Genomic DNA, 14,604 nt, shown 5'->3' with positions numbered 1-14,604 from the left:
GTGGCAGCAGGAATGAATGACCTGCGGTAGCGCTCCTTCTTACAGACAGGGTGTCTAAGTCTCTGACTAAAGGAGCTGCTCAGCTCCGCTACAGTCTGGTGCAGGGGGTGAGAGGTGTTGTCCATGATGGATGTAGCTTTCAATATATTTTCATTTAAGCACTTTCTTTTATATAATCTCAATTTTTCAGCTTCAAGAATTTTGTATTTGTATTTTCTGTGCATATCCAATAATTTCTACTCTCCTCTCAGTCCTTAAGTACATAAATAAACACCATCCCAACGCTTCCAATACTGCATTGCAAAGCTTATCTTACTGCTAACAAAATCTGTCAAACTTTGATCAGTCACTGAGTTGTGGAGTTCCAGCTGAGCAAAGACAAGAGTGACGTATGCACCTTACGCACAAGACCTTTCCAAAGTATTCTAGATACTAGAATTTAACTTATGTTTGAATCCTGAAAAAAAAAAATGATTTATGAATAAGCCCACGTTATGTAGAACAGTAGATCATATAAAATTATGAACATAAACAGTAAGAAACATGAAAAATGCATTTTTATTCTAATATTTTCACTTTTTCATTGAAAAATGTTGAGCTTTGGTGAATTAGTACGACACATAGATTTCATCTTATGGGAAGGAACGATAGAAATAATAGAATAACAAAATAATAGAATGTGTTTTAGAACACCAGAAGATGAAAACAATGTAAGAAGAGAAAATTATGACTTGTAACTTGATTATCGGCTATCATTGTTTGTGGAGTGTAGTTGGATTACAATTGAGTTGATGGTTGTTTTCTGATTCTGAAGGGGTACAGCATATTGGGTCTTGTTTAGCAGCCTACTGTTCGATGCGGGACTAAATGTGACATCAAAACCTTCGGTGGGCGTGCGGCGGGATCTAAGGAGTTCCAATCTAATGGTTTAGACTTGCCTATATCAGCAGGTTGGATCACACTGGATGTGAAAAGACAAGCAGCAGCTTACTCTCTCCCCCGTCTGTGCTCCCTATTACCCAGAGATGGGAAGTAACGAAGTACAAATACTTCGTTACTGTAATCAAGTAGATTTTTCTGATATTTTTGCTTTACTTTACTACTTATTTTTATGACGACTTTTTACTTGTACTCCTTACATTTTTACACAAATAACTGTACTTTCTACTCCTTACATTTAAAAAAATTGGCTCATTACTTTATTCCGTAAAAATTCAAAAAATATCCACTGGACTTGGTTTTCAAGATTTGAAGACGTTTCGCCACCTCTCCAGGAAGCTTTCTCAATTCAAATGTCTGGATCCGCAGTGAGTTTGAGTCTTATATAGACAACGCCTTGTATCGCTCAAACTCACTGCGGATCCAGACATTTGAATTGAGAAAGCTTCCTGGAGAGGTGGCGAAACGTCTTCAAATCTTGAAAACCAAGTCCAGTGGATATTTTTTGAATTTTTACGGAATGACTATGACCTGGATGACTGAGAACCTTCATCAGCTCATTACTTTAGTTTTTAATAATTTCAATGGAGTTACCGTTATTATTTTTCACGTCATCAATACCAAATTCAATCTAATTGGATGGGAATCTACGTTGCATTTGACGCACCACTACAAGATGAATCGACAGATTCGGCGGTATTCATTCGCGGCAAATCATTGCAGCTTGGTGGCGGTGGCGTTAGCATAGTAGCATGGACGACCAGATGATTGAAAATGAACACAACGGAGATCTAGTCCTATTGGCAGACATCCATTTAAAATGTAGGCAACGGCATGAAAAAAGTGGTTTATACTTTGACTTTTATACTTTAAGTAAATTTACAAGCCTGTACTTTGTTACTTTTACTTGAGTAAAGAAGTTTAATCAGTACTTCCACTTTTACCAGAGTATTTTTTAACACAAGTATCTGTACTTTTACTCAATTATGGAAAGTGAGTACTTTTGCCATCTCTGCTATTACCCCATTTATGCTACCCTTCCCTGCCGAGACCGGTCCGATCTCGGATCAGTTAACCAGGCCGAGCTCGGTTCTGCCGTTTACACATTACGCTATCTCGGTTCCTCGACTCCTCGCCTCCTAGTGACGATCTGCGGTATTACTGCCTGTATTGAAGGAGGAAATCAAGCAGTTGGTGGCGGTAATGCACCAAAAGTTGTTTGCCAACCGCCATAAAACACAAGAAGAAGAAGACGAAGAAGGAGGGAATCAAGCAAATCAAAATGGCCCAAATTGCAATAACGGCCTCAGTCTCGGCGTCATCCCAGGTCGCACCACGCTCTTTTGAAGCCATTATTTAAAATGTTGCGTGGAGAAGATTTCGATTGTTGTTTATTAGGGGTGGAACGGTTCACAAAATCCACGGTTCGGTTCGATTCACGGTTTCGTGGTCACGGTTTTCGGTTCGATTCGGTATATGTTGATTGTTACACCGAAATCCCATAAAAATTTATGAAATTAATGAAAAAATCCCCTCAAAAATAATGGATTGTAATTATTTTAAATGATCCGCGGAAACCCTGGATCATTTCCGTATGTTTTGCTGCTTTGAATTTAATCATCTGGCGCATGCCCTCTACGATCTTCAAGGGACTCAGAGGGGAGCGGACGGGAGCCACAGTGGGGGCTGTAGGCAGCGGGGGTTGCTGACGGAGTATGAGGGATTTCGGGGTTAGCATGACATGTTGCCGTTAGCATAAACAAAACGTGTTGCACTTTTATCCACAACTTTCTTTCCGCCGTCATCGTAGGTCACTCTAAATGCAACAGATTACAGCACCTATAAAGTGCTGCTGGCGCGTCTTCCAACTCCTGTTCTGTCCCACTCGCCATACCCACACAATTGATTTTTTTCCCTGCTACACCCGGCTACGCTGCTTCGCTTCTTCTTCTTGTTTACTACTGGTGGTTGGCTTTGGTCGCAGTACCGCCACCTTCTGCTCGGGAGTGTAAACGCTTCGCCTATGAGAAAAAAGGAGCAGTGCACGAACCGAACGCAACACCCGAGAACCGAACCGAGACAGTCGAACCGAACGGTTTTCATAAATCGTCCCATCCCTATTGTTGATAGTTGTTCTTCTTCTTCTGTTTTGTGTTGGTTGGCAAGCAACTTCCGGAGGGGCATTACTGCCAACTACTGGAATGGAGTGTGAATCGGGATGTGCAGCCAGACGGAGATGACACATTCTGCTCATGCCCTCGTCATCAGAGAACCGAGCCAGGGAAAAACCGAGCTAAGCCCACCTCTGGAAATGGTCCGCAGTTAGCGCGTTTCGGTTGTGTCTAGCTCGGTCCGGTTCAGTTTGCTTTCCATTTACACACGATAAGTTATCTCAGTTACTGAGCTCAGACCGGTCTCGGCACGGTTTTTTCAAGGGTAGCGTGAATGGGGTACATGATTGCTCGCCAACAGAAGAACAGGCATTCTTTGCGTTTTTCAAAATAAAATGACATCATCAAATTTACTACATTTACTACTCTTAACAGGCGATCTATGGCCTGATAGTTAGCAATGGCTGCTTTATCAAATAAAATCCCAGTAAAATACACAGACCTTTGTGGTTTTAAGGAGAGAAAGAAAGTAAAAAACACATTTAAAGGTGGCTTACTTTGTTTGACCAATCCGGTGTACCCTGCCTATAGCCTGGAGCTCATGAGCTGGGTTCAGAATCGGTTCAACCAGCAGGACGTGTGTTGCTTCAATGATATTCAGGCCGTTGGAGCCGGTGTGGAGAGGGAGGAGAAGAATGTTGATCTTTTCATCATACTTGAAAGAACTAAGATTTTCCTAAAAACACAAAATAAAATTAAAGACACATAAAGATCTTTACTGCAATCCTGAAAGATGACAGAAGCTTTTAAAGTCAAACCTGGAATTTATGAATTCCATTGATTTGTGAAAACTCCATGTTATTGTCCAACAAGGCCTTAGCAATGATGTCCAGGACACTCTGCCACTGTTCATAAAAAATAAGGAAACAATCCAGATCACATCCAAACTGAACATCACTACTAATCACAATGAAATGGTTCACTTACTGTTGAAAAGACGAGACACTTTGCACCAGGATCGTTCATCTGAATCTTCTTCAATGTTCTTACAACCGCCTCCACTTTGGTAGAGTGGCTTCCCTGCAAAAAGTAAAAAAAACCTGTTGAGACAAAAACTTCAACCTGGTTTGACTAAAACGGCTCTGATGACAAACCTTGACTGGTATGTCTTGATCGTGGCTCGACGACTGGGTGGTGAAAACGTAGGAGATTTCTGCGTGGGACGTAGTCTGCCTGCAAATGGCACACTTGATGGCGCGCCGCCTTGAGCCCACGCTATACTGCTCCACAATGATGGCGATGCATTCATTACAAAAGCAGTGACCACAGGTCAACACTGCCCACTAGAGGAAAAGGCATTATTAGAAAAAAAATCCCCATTATTGCACCATTTTTTAAACAAAAATTAGAGTTAAGTTACATAGGAAAGGAAAAAGGCATACACATAAATAGTTTTTTATTCATTAAAGGTTCAGTGTTCCTTCACCATAAAAACTTAGAGTAGTTGAGATCTACCATCAGTTCTCACCTCCTGTCCCAGCGGCCGAGCACAGATGGGGCATGGCTCAGGGTTCAGCCCTCCAGTTGACTTGTCCTGCGACTTCAAGCCAAATTAATGCAACATGGGGTTAGACTGAAGGAAACGATTCAAACTTGTTCCAGATTTGTTCCAAACATCAGGATTCTACCTTTTCCAGATTGGTTAAATAGAGAAACTGTCCTAGCTTCTTCTGCAGTTGCGACTTGGCCACAGCCTGGTCGTTTAGAAGTTTCACTCTGTTCTGCTCCACCTGAGAGCAGAGGTGAAAAAAGCTATAAAAGCAGAAGATCTTTGAAAACATTTTGTAAACAAAGTCAGTAATCACAACGGTTGAAACTATTACGCTGGGCTCACACTGGCTACGGTGCTGCCGCAGTTCTGGTCCAGTGTGGGGTTACAGCAAAAAGCTACTCACACTGAGGCTGCAGCCAGCATGGGCCGGCTGCAGCCCAGAAACGCTGCATGGGAGAACAGAAATTCACATTGGTTTATACTCTTCATGAAACTCTAGGGCAAAACTTGTTAGCTGTGCGCATACATATCCTTTTTCCTCATGTTTTTGTTTCGTCATTTTGTTTAGAGCGGTCTAACTACTAGCAGCAGCACCGATGATCAAGTTTTTATGCTTGCATAAAAAAAAAATGTCTATTGCTTTCCTACCAATGTATACATAAAAAATCTTTATGTGAAATGGATGCAAAAATAGGAAGATCATTTAAAAAGTGCAATCATTGCCAGCTCATGGCTCTCTGAGGCTCAGCATAAAACTGAACGCAGTGGAACACAACTGGCATCTACTGGGAGTTCTTCTCACAAAAAAATTATTAAAATACTTTTTCATGCCAACTTCAAAAACAACTTTTTTGTGAGGGGATGTCTCGGAATGGAAACACAAACTTCTACCCTAAGACCTAAACATTAAACAAATGTTATCATTGCAGGACAGCCTCAAGCATCCAGCACTGTCTTTCTCCAGGGTTTATACAGGAAGGAGGAACTCTAATTTAATGCTTTTTAATGCTCTTAGAAATAATTTTAATGTCATCAATAAGTACCCATTAGTCATATATATATATATATATATATATATATATATATATATATATATATATATACACTATATTGCCAAAAGTATTTGCTCACCTGCCTTGACTCACATATGAGCTTAAGTGACATCCCGTTCCTAATCCATAGGGTTCAATATGACGTCGGTCCACCCTTTGCAGCTAGAACAGCTTCAACTCTTCTGGGAAGGCTGTCCACAAGGTTTAGGAGTGTGTTTATGGGAATTTTTGACCATTCTTCCAGAAGCGCATTTGTGAGGTCGCACACTGATGTTGGACGAGAAGGCCTGGCTCTCAGTCTCCGCTCTAATTCATCCCAAAGGTGTTCTATCGGGTTGAGGTCAGGACTCTGTGCAGGCCAGTCAAGTTCATCCACACCAGACTCTGTCATCCATGTCTTTATGGACCTTGCTTTGTGCACTGGTGCACAGTCATGTTGGAAGAGGAAGGGGCCAGCTCCAAACTGTTCCCACAAAGTTGGGAGCATGGAATTGTCCAAAATGTCTTGGTATGCTGAAGCATTCAGAGTTCCTTTCACTGGAACTAAGGGGCCAAGCCCAGCTCCTGAAAAACAACCTCACACCATAATCCCCCCTCCACCAAACTTTACACTTGGCACAATGCAGTCAGACAAGTACCGTTCTCCTGGCAACCGCCAAACCCAGACCCGTCCATCAGATTGCCAGATGGAGAAGCGCGATTCGTCACTCCAGAGAACGCGTCTCCACTGCTCTAGAGTCCAGTGGCGGCGTGCTTTACACCACCGCATCCGACGCTTTGCATTGCACTTGGTGATGTATGGCTTGGATGCAGCTGCTCGACCATGGAAACCCATTCCATGAAGCTCTCTGCGCACTGTTCTTGAGCTAATCTGAAGGCCACATGAAGTTTGGAGGTCTGTAGTGATTGACTCTGCAGAAAGTTGGCGACCTCTTCGCACTATGCGCGTCAGCATCCGCTGACCCCGCTCCGTCAGTTTACGTGGCCTACCTCTTCGTGGCTGAGTTGCTGTCGTTCCCAAACACTTCCATTTTCTTATAATACAGCTGACAGTTGACTGTGGAATATTTAGGAGCGAGGAAATTTCACGACTGGATTTGTTGCACAGGTGGCATCCTATCACAGTTCCACGCTGGAATTCACTGAGCTCCTGAGAGCGACCCATTCTTTCACAAATGTTTGTAAAAACAGTCTGCATGCCTAGGTGCTTGAATTTATACACCTGTGGCCATGGAAGTGATTGGAACACCTGATTCCAATAATTTGGATGGGTGAGCAAATACTTTTGGCAATATAGTGTATATATATTAGGGATGGGACGATTTATGAAAACCGCCAGAACCGTTCGGTTCGACTGTCTCGGTTCGGTTCGCATGTGTTTCGTTCGGTTCATGCGCTGCTCCTTTTTCTCATAGGCGAAGCGTTTACACAACAGAGCAGAAGGTGGCGGTACTGCGACCAAAGCCAACCACCAGTAGTACACAAGAAGAAGAGGAAGCGAAGCAGCGTAGCCGGGTGTAGCAGAAAAAAATCAGTTGTTGTGGAGAATTGTGTGGGTATGGCGAGTGGGAAAGAACTGGAGTTGGAAGACGCGCCAGCAGCACTTTATAGGTCTGCTGTATGGGACCACTTTGCATTTAGAGTGACCTACGATGACGGCGGAAAGAAAGCTGTGGATAAAAGTGCAACAGTGTGCAAGCATTGTGCAACACGTTTTGTTTATGCTAACAGCAACATGTCATGCTAACCCCGAAATCCCTCATACTCCGTCAGCAACCCCCGCTCCGCCCCGCTGCGCTCCAGACCGGCTGCTCAAAGCAAAGCCTACAGCCTCCACTGTGGCTTCGTCTGCTCCCCTCTGAGTTCCTTGGAGATGGTAGAGAGCATGCGCGAGATGATTAAATTCAAAGCAGCAAAGCATACGGAAATGATCCAGGGTTTCTGCGGATCATTTAAAATAATTACAATCCATTATTTTTTGGGGGATTTTTTCATTAATTTCATAAATTTTTATGGGATTTCGGTGTAACAATCAACATGTATCGAATCGAGCCGAAAACCGTGACCAGAAACCGTGAATCGAACCGAACCGTGGATTTTGTGAACCGTTCCACCCCTAATATATATATATACACTATATTGCCAAAAGTATTTGCTCACCTGCCTTGACTCACATATGAGCTTAAGTGACATCCCGTTCCTAATCCATAGGGTTCAATATGACGTCGGTCCACCCTTTGCAGCTAGAACAGCTTCAACTCTTCTGGGAAGGCTGTCCACAAGGTTTAGGAGTGTGTTTATGGGAATTTTTGACCATTCTTCCAGAAGCGCATTTGTGAGGTCGCACACTGATGTTGGACGAGAAGGCCTGGCTCTCAGTCTCCGCTCTAATTCATCCCAAAGGTGTTCTATCGGGTTGAGGTCAGGACTCTGTGCAGGCCAGTCAAGTTCATCCACACCAGACTCTGTCATCCATGTCTTTATGGACCTTGCTTTGTGCACTGGTGCACAGTCATGTTGGAAGAGGAAGGGGCCAGCTCCAAACTGTTCCCACAAAGTTGGGAGCATGGAATTGTCCAAAATGTCTTGGTATGCTGAAGCATTCAGAGTTCCTTTCACTGGAACTAAGGGGCCAAGCCCAGCTCCTGAAAAACAACCTCACACCATAATCCCCCCTCCACCAAACTTTACACTTGGCACAATGCAGTCAGACAAGTACCGTTCTCCTGGCAACCGCCAAACCCAGACCCGTCCATCAGATTGCCAGATGGAGAAGCGCGATTCGTCACTCCAGAGAACGCGTCTCCACTGCTCTAGAGTCCAGTGGCGGCGTGCTTTACACCACCGCATCCGACGCTTTGCATTGCACTTGGTGATGTATGGCTTGGATGCAGCTGCTCGACCATGGAAACCCATTCCATGAAGCTCTCTGCGCACTGTTCTTGAGCTAATCTGAAGGCCACATGAAGTTTGGAGGTCTGTAGTGATTGACTCTGCAGAAAGTTGGCGACCTCTTCGCACTATGCGCGTCAGCATCCGCTGACCCCGCTCCGTCAGTTTACGTGGCCTACCTCTTCGTGGCTGAGTTGCTGTCGTTCCCAAACACTTCCATTTTCTTATAATACAGCTGACAGTTGACTGTGGAATATTTAGGAGCGAGGAAATTTCACGACTGGATTTGTTGCACAGGTGGCATCCTATCACAGTTCCACGCTGGAATTCACTGAGCTCCTGAGAGCGACCCATTCTTTCACAAATGTTTGTAAAAACAGTCTGCATGCCTAGGTGCTTGAATTTATACACCTGTGGCCATGGAAGTGATTGGAACACCTGATTCCAATAATTTGGATGGGTGAGCAAATACTTTTGGCAATATAGTGTATATATATTAGGGATGGGACGATTTATGAAAACCGCCAGAACCGTTCGGTTCGACTGTCTCGGTTCGGTTCGCATGTGTTTCGTTCGGTTCATGCGCTGCTCCTTTTTCTCATAGGCGAAGCGTTTACACAACAGAGCAGAAGGTGGCGGTACTGCGACCAAAGCCAACCACCAGTAGTACACAAGAAGAAGAGGAAGCGAAGCAGCGTAGCCGGGTGTAGCAGAAAAAAATCAGTTGTTGTGGAGAATTGTGTGGGTATGGCGAGTGGGAAAGAACTGGAGTTGGAAGACGCGCCAGCAGCACTTTATAGGTCTGCTGTATGGGACCACTTTGCATTTAGAGTGACCTACGATGACGGCGGAAAGAAAGCTGTGGATAAAAGTGCAACAGTGTGCAAGCATTGTGCAACACGTTTTGTTTATGCTAACAGCAACATGTCATGCTAACCCCGAAATCCCTCATACTCCGTCAGCAACCCCCGCTCCGCCCCGCTGCGCTCCAGACCGGCTGCTCAAAGCAAAGCCTACAGCCTCCACTGTGGCTTCGTCTGCTCCCCTCTGAGTTCCTTGGAGATGGTAGAGAGCATGCGCGAGATGATTAAATTCAAAGCAGCAAAGCATACGGAAATGATCCAGGGTTTCTGCGGATCATTTAAAATAATTACAATCCATTATTTTTTGGGGGATTTTTTCATTAATTTCATAAATTTTTATGGGATTTCGGTGTAACAATCAACATGTATCGAATCGAGCCGAAAACCGTGACCAGAAACCGTGAATCGAACCGAACCGTGGATTTTGTGAACCGTTCCACCCCTAATATATATATATACACTATATTGCCAAAAGTATTTGCTCACCTGCCTTGACTCACATATGAGCTTAAGTGACATCCCGTTCCTAATCCATAGGGTTCAATATGACGTCGGTCCACCCTTTGCAGCTAGAACAGCTTCAACTCTTCTGGGAAGGCTGTCCACAAGGTTTAGGAGTGTGTTTATGGGAATTTTTGACCATTCTTCCAGAAGCGCATTTGTGAGGTCGCACACTGATGTTGGACGAGAAGGCCTGGCTCTCAGTCTCCGCTCTAATTCATCCCAAAGGTGTTCTATCGGGTTGAGGTCAGGACTCTGTGCAGGCCAGTCAAGTTCATCCACACCAGACTCTGTCATCCATGTCTTTATGGACCTTGCTTTGTGCACTGGTGCACAGTCATGTTGGAAGAGGAAGGGGCCAGCTCCAAACTGTTCCCACAAAGTTGGGAGCATGGAATTGTCCAAAATGTCTTGGTATGCTGAAGCATTCAGAGTTCCTTTCACTGGAACTAAGGGGCCAAGCCCAGCTCCTGAAAAACAACCCCACACCATAATCCCCCCTCCACCAAACTTTACACTTGGCACAATGCAGTCAGACAAGTACCGTTCTCCTGGCAACCGCCAAACCCAGACCCGTCCATCAGATTGCCAGATGGAGAAGCGCGATTCGTCACTCCAGAGAACGCGTCTCCACTGCTCTAGAGTCCAGTGGCGGCGTGCTTTACACCACCGCATCCGACGCTTTGCATTGCACTTGGTGATGTATGGCTTGGATGCAGCTGCTCGACCATGGAAACCCATTCCATGAAGCTCTCTGCGCACTGTTCTTGAGCTAATCTGAAGGCCACATGAAGTTTGGAGGTCTGTAGTGATTGACTCTGCAGAAAGTTGGCGACCTCTTCGCACTATGCGCTTCAGCATCCGCTGACCCCGCTCCGTCAGTTTACGTGGCCTACCACTTCGTGGCTGAGTTGCTGTCGTTCCCAAACACTTCCATTTTCTTATAATACAGCTGACAGTTGACTGTGGAATATTTAGGAGCGAGGAAATTTCACGACTGGATTTGTTGCACAGGTGGCATCCTATCACAGTTCCACGCTGGAATTCACTGAGCTCCTGAGAGCGACCCATTCTTTCACAAATGTTTGTAAAAACAGTCTGCATGCCTAGGTGCTTGAATTTATACACCTGTGGCCATGGAAGTGATTGGAACACCTGATTCCAATAATTTGGATGGGTGAGCAAATACTTTTGGCAATATAGTGTATGTACACGGCCAAATCTTTACCATCGACAGGCTGCAGCCATGTCCCGATTTTCTCGTTTTCCAGCCACTTCTGTTAAAATTTACATTTTCCCATTTTCTATCTTTTTCTGTGCCTCGAGCTTCTGTTCCGAACAGATGGCTTTAGGATCAATCAGGAGCAGTTCATCGCAAACATGTGGAACCAGTTAAATCTGATATATTTGACAATATTTTTTTTTTTAATAAAGCATTTTGAATGCCATGATAATCACATTCAATGAATTTTAATGCCAATTAAGGCCTTAATTTTAAAAACAATAATTTAATGACTTTTAAGGATTTTTAATGACCCGCAGGAACCCTGTTCTCTTACTTCGTGCGGTTCTATAATGTGCAGAAGTTTGGGTTTCGGTTCATCAGGCAGACGAACACGCAGCCGTTCAGTAGCCATCCCCAACTCGTCAATGGCCGACACGTGATTACGCAGCACCATCCAGTACTCATGCAAAACCTGAAAAAAGACCAAAGTAATGTTCCATTGAACTTATATTAGTCACACTGTGTAACACTTTGATTTTTGGTTGTTTAATATTGTTCTTACTAGACCTACAAGACGTCTGCTTACTTTATACTCCTTCTTCCAGTTCTCAAACAGCTCCATAAAAGTGTTCCCTTCCTCCACCAGCTCCGGGTCCATCCGTTTCACTTTGGCGAACGACAAGATGGCTTTGAGGGTGCGCTCAGTCTCACTGGCCGCCCATAGGCCGCGACTGGTGGTGGGAAGACGGTCGTCCACTAGGCCTTCTTCATCCTCGATCATTTCCTCAAAGATGGCTGTCTGACCTTTCACCCTAAGAACACATTTTTTTTAACTTTCTCTTAAACTTTTTGGTTCTAATCAGACTTGGAACAATCTAAATCACCTGCTTACTTACGTTTGAGCAAACAGCTTGGATTCATAATCAGTGAAAAGTTCATCTGCTTTGCAGAACACACAGCTGTGACATAAAAAAGCAGACAAAATCAAACTTCATGACATTGAAAAGGCTCTGTGTTTTGCAGAGAAGTATGAATACAGTGGGTAAATCTTTCAATATAAATGATGTTGTCGTTTAATGCTGGTAACTTACTTGTTGAGTGGCAGTCTCACTGGCCTAAGGTGGCAAACGGTGGCCTCTTCAATCACTTCCTTAGAAGCTGGGCCCTCGAGGCTCTTCACTGCGTCTTGCACAGTTTTTTGGGACTTCATCAGATCTTGCATTTGTGTGGTGAGCAGGAACTGCAGACCACAGGCATCACGGAACCTGCAGGGAACACGACAGGTCTTCAGTGTGGTGTCCTTACAACGAGTGCTAACTTTACACCCCAGAAGCTGTACTTGTCTGCCATGGAGAGCTTGTGGGACTGCTGCTTGTAGCTCGACGTTAGCTCATTCTTGACACGGGACACCAGATCTTCATCGGTGGAGCAGCGGATTGCCCTCTGGACGACCTCCAACCACCAGGGGGAGTTTAAGTTCACCTGGAAAGAAAAAGGTAGATCTGTCAGCGATCACAACCCTGTGTAAACAGGTTTTTAATGTTAAGTTTAGATAGTAGATGAAACACAAACAGGAAAAATAAATATTCTTGAAATTCAATTTCAGACATAATCACTAAATTATACAAGTAATCTAATAATATACATTGATTATTACACATAATACAATTAAATTTCTCTATAGAATTAAAATTATTAATTCATTCATTCCCATTACTACAAAAGTTCATTTAGATTTTGGTTAAAAATCAAATAAAAAATTTCTCAAAGTTGAAGAAAAGGGTGGAAGCAGCTTTCTGTCAATCAAACTGAGTCTTAGGGAAATCTATGAATCACAAAACTTACAGCTGAAATATCATCCGACCAATATAAACTTTAAATGTTTGTTAGAGCTTAACATATTTTATTTGAATCGTAACTTTTTTCCTTAAAAATATATTTTTAATTGTATAATTTAAAATAACACAACAACAATAGGGAAAAAGGAAACTTTCTGAAGAGTTAATCTATTCCTGAAGCATAAAAATCCTGACTTTGACTAAAACAAAACAAATAAAAAAAAACCCACAGCATGTATTTTGGTTATTTCTCACCTTCCGCTTCAACTCTTTGATGTTCTGCAGCACCGGCTGCAGCGCCTGATGGGCGTCGGCCACCTCCGAATCGTACTTGGTCATATAATGCTGCCGCAGCTGCTCAGCCTGCAAATAGATTTAAAGAAAGAAACTCACATTTGTTATACAACGTCTATAAATAAACATGTCTAAATAAATAACAATGTCTATAAATAAAATAAACAATGTTAAACCTTCAGTCTGTTTACCTCTTCCCCGAGCCTGTCATCTCTGAGGGTTGGTGGAATCCCAGGATGCTTTGCATGTAGTAACTCCATCAAGTTGTGGGTGGCATGAAGCCTCTGTTTGGAATCAATTGTGACAATTAGAAAAGAGAAAGGTACAATGCTAATATAGAGCCTTGCAACACTATTTATAAGAGAGAGGGGGGCTATATGCTGTTTAATGGCAGAAAGAAGCACAGTCTTGTAAAGTGGAAGGACAACTAAACATGTTTTTTGTTTTATAAACAGGTAAGAATCCAAATCAGGTTGTGCACATTTGTCCAAATTATTTGCAACTGGGAACAAAAGTCTCAACTTTAAAGTATTTCGGGTCACAAAGTTGTGATTCTTTTTCCCTTTTTAAAATAGAACATACTTGTCTTTTTAACCTGTTTAGAAATAAACTAAACACACAAAATTTTTAAAGAAGAAAGAAAAACTACAAATCACTCAAGATTTGATTGGCTGACAATTTGACCGATTAAAAAGAAAGCCCAAACAATATCCTAGATTTTATAAGTCATTTAAGGGGTGGGTATTTACATCATTATGATGAATTTCTTATCATAGGAATTCTGGTTTTTCGTCAAAAAATGGCGGCATTGTCCAAATAGTTATCTACTTTCTTTTCCACAATTTGTTTTAGTAGAGTTATAATACATAAACAAGTGACCAAATCCAGTTACTACCGTATTTTCACGACTATAAGGCGCATATAAACGTTTTTTTTTTCCCCTTAAAAATGTGCGGTGCGCCCTATTTGTGTTGTTACTGCGGACGTTGTTGAGACCGCCATGAGAACGTTAAAGGGGGAAGTGTGGGCGTGGATTGTGTATAAAAGAACAGGTATGTGCTTTATGTAGAACATTGTTGTCATAACAACCCTGAAAATGGCAAAGAGACACGCCTATGCGTGCAATTTTTCCATCCGGACCAGGACTACAGTAGCTCAGCAATGTCCGGCGGATTATAATGAAAAGCTGGCGAGCTTCCACTCCTACTACAGCAAACACATCGCCGACAAACGCATCCAGCCAAGCCACATCACCAACATGGACGAGGTGCCGCTCACTTTCGACATCTCGGTGAATCACACGGTGGAGAAGAGGGGGACCAGCACGGTAGCGACAC

At 43.2% G+C, this 14,604-nt stretch overlaps 1 protein-coding gene across 1 annotated transcript in view; it reads right to left on the bottom strand.

Annotated features, from left to right (window-relative positions):
• The window catches only part of shprh (SNF2 histone linker PHD RING helicase), a 34,780-nt gene that overhangs the window by 1,210 nt on the left and 18,966 nt on the right, over positions 1–14,604 (bottom strand). Inside the window, exons 15-27 of the mRNA XM_038299563.1 lie at positions 13,459–13,551; positions 13,229–13,336; positions 12,475–12,617; positions 12,227–12,400; positions 12,032–12,094; positions 11,722–11,947; positions 11,470–11,607; positions 4,739–4,840; positions 4,579–4,650; positions 4,205–4,393; positions 4,038–4,130; positions 3,869–3,955; positions 3,608–3,786 (exon numbers count right to left, since the gene is read on the bottom strand). Of these exons, the coding sequence (XP_038155491.1) occupies positions 3,608–3,786; positions 3,869–3,955; positions 4,038–4,130; positions 4,205–4,393; positions 4,579–4,650; positions 4,739–4,840; positions 11,470–11,607; positions 11,722–11,947; positions 12,032–12,094; positions 12,227–12,400; positions 12,475–12,617; positions 13,229–13,336; positions 13,459–13,551 (1,667 nt within the window). The remainder of the gene's footprint in view (positions 1–3,607; positions 3,787–3,868; positions 3,956–4,037; positions 4,131–4,204; positions 4,394–4,578; positions 4,651–4,738; positions 4,841–11,469; positions 11,608–11,721; positions 11,948–12,031; positions 12,095–12,226; positions 12,401–12,474; positions 12,618–13,228; positions 13,337–13,458; positions 13,552–14,604) is intronic.

Source organism: Cyprinodon tularosa, unplaced genomic scaffold (assembly GCF_016077235.1).
Source record: "Cyprinodon tularosa strain WSP-4 unplaced genomic scaffold, ASM1607723v1 ctg430, whole genome shotgun sequence".
NCBI classification, from domain to species: Eukaryota; Metazoa; Chordata; class Actinopteri; order Cyprinodontiformes; family Cyprinodontidae; genus Cyprinodon; species Cyprinodon tularosa.
Note: the sequence above shows the minus strand (reverse complement) of the source record. Positions and strands in the feature narration are given on the sequence as shown.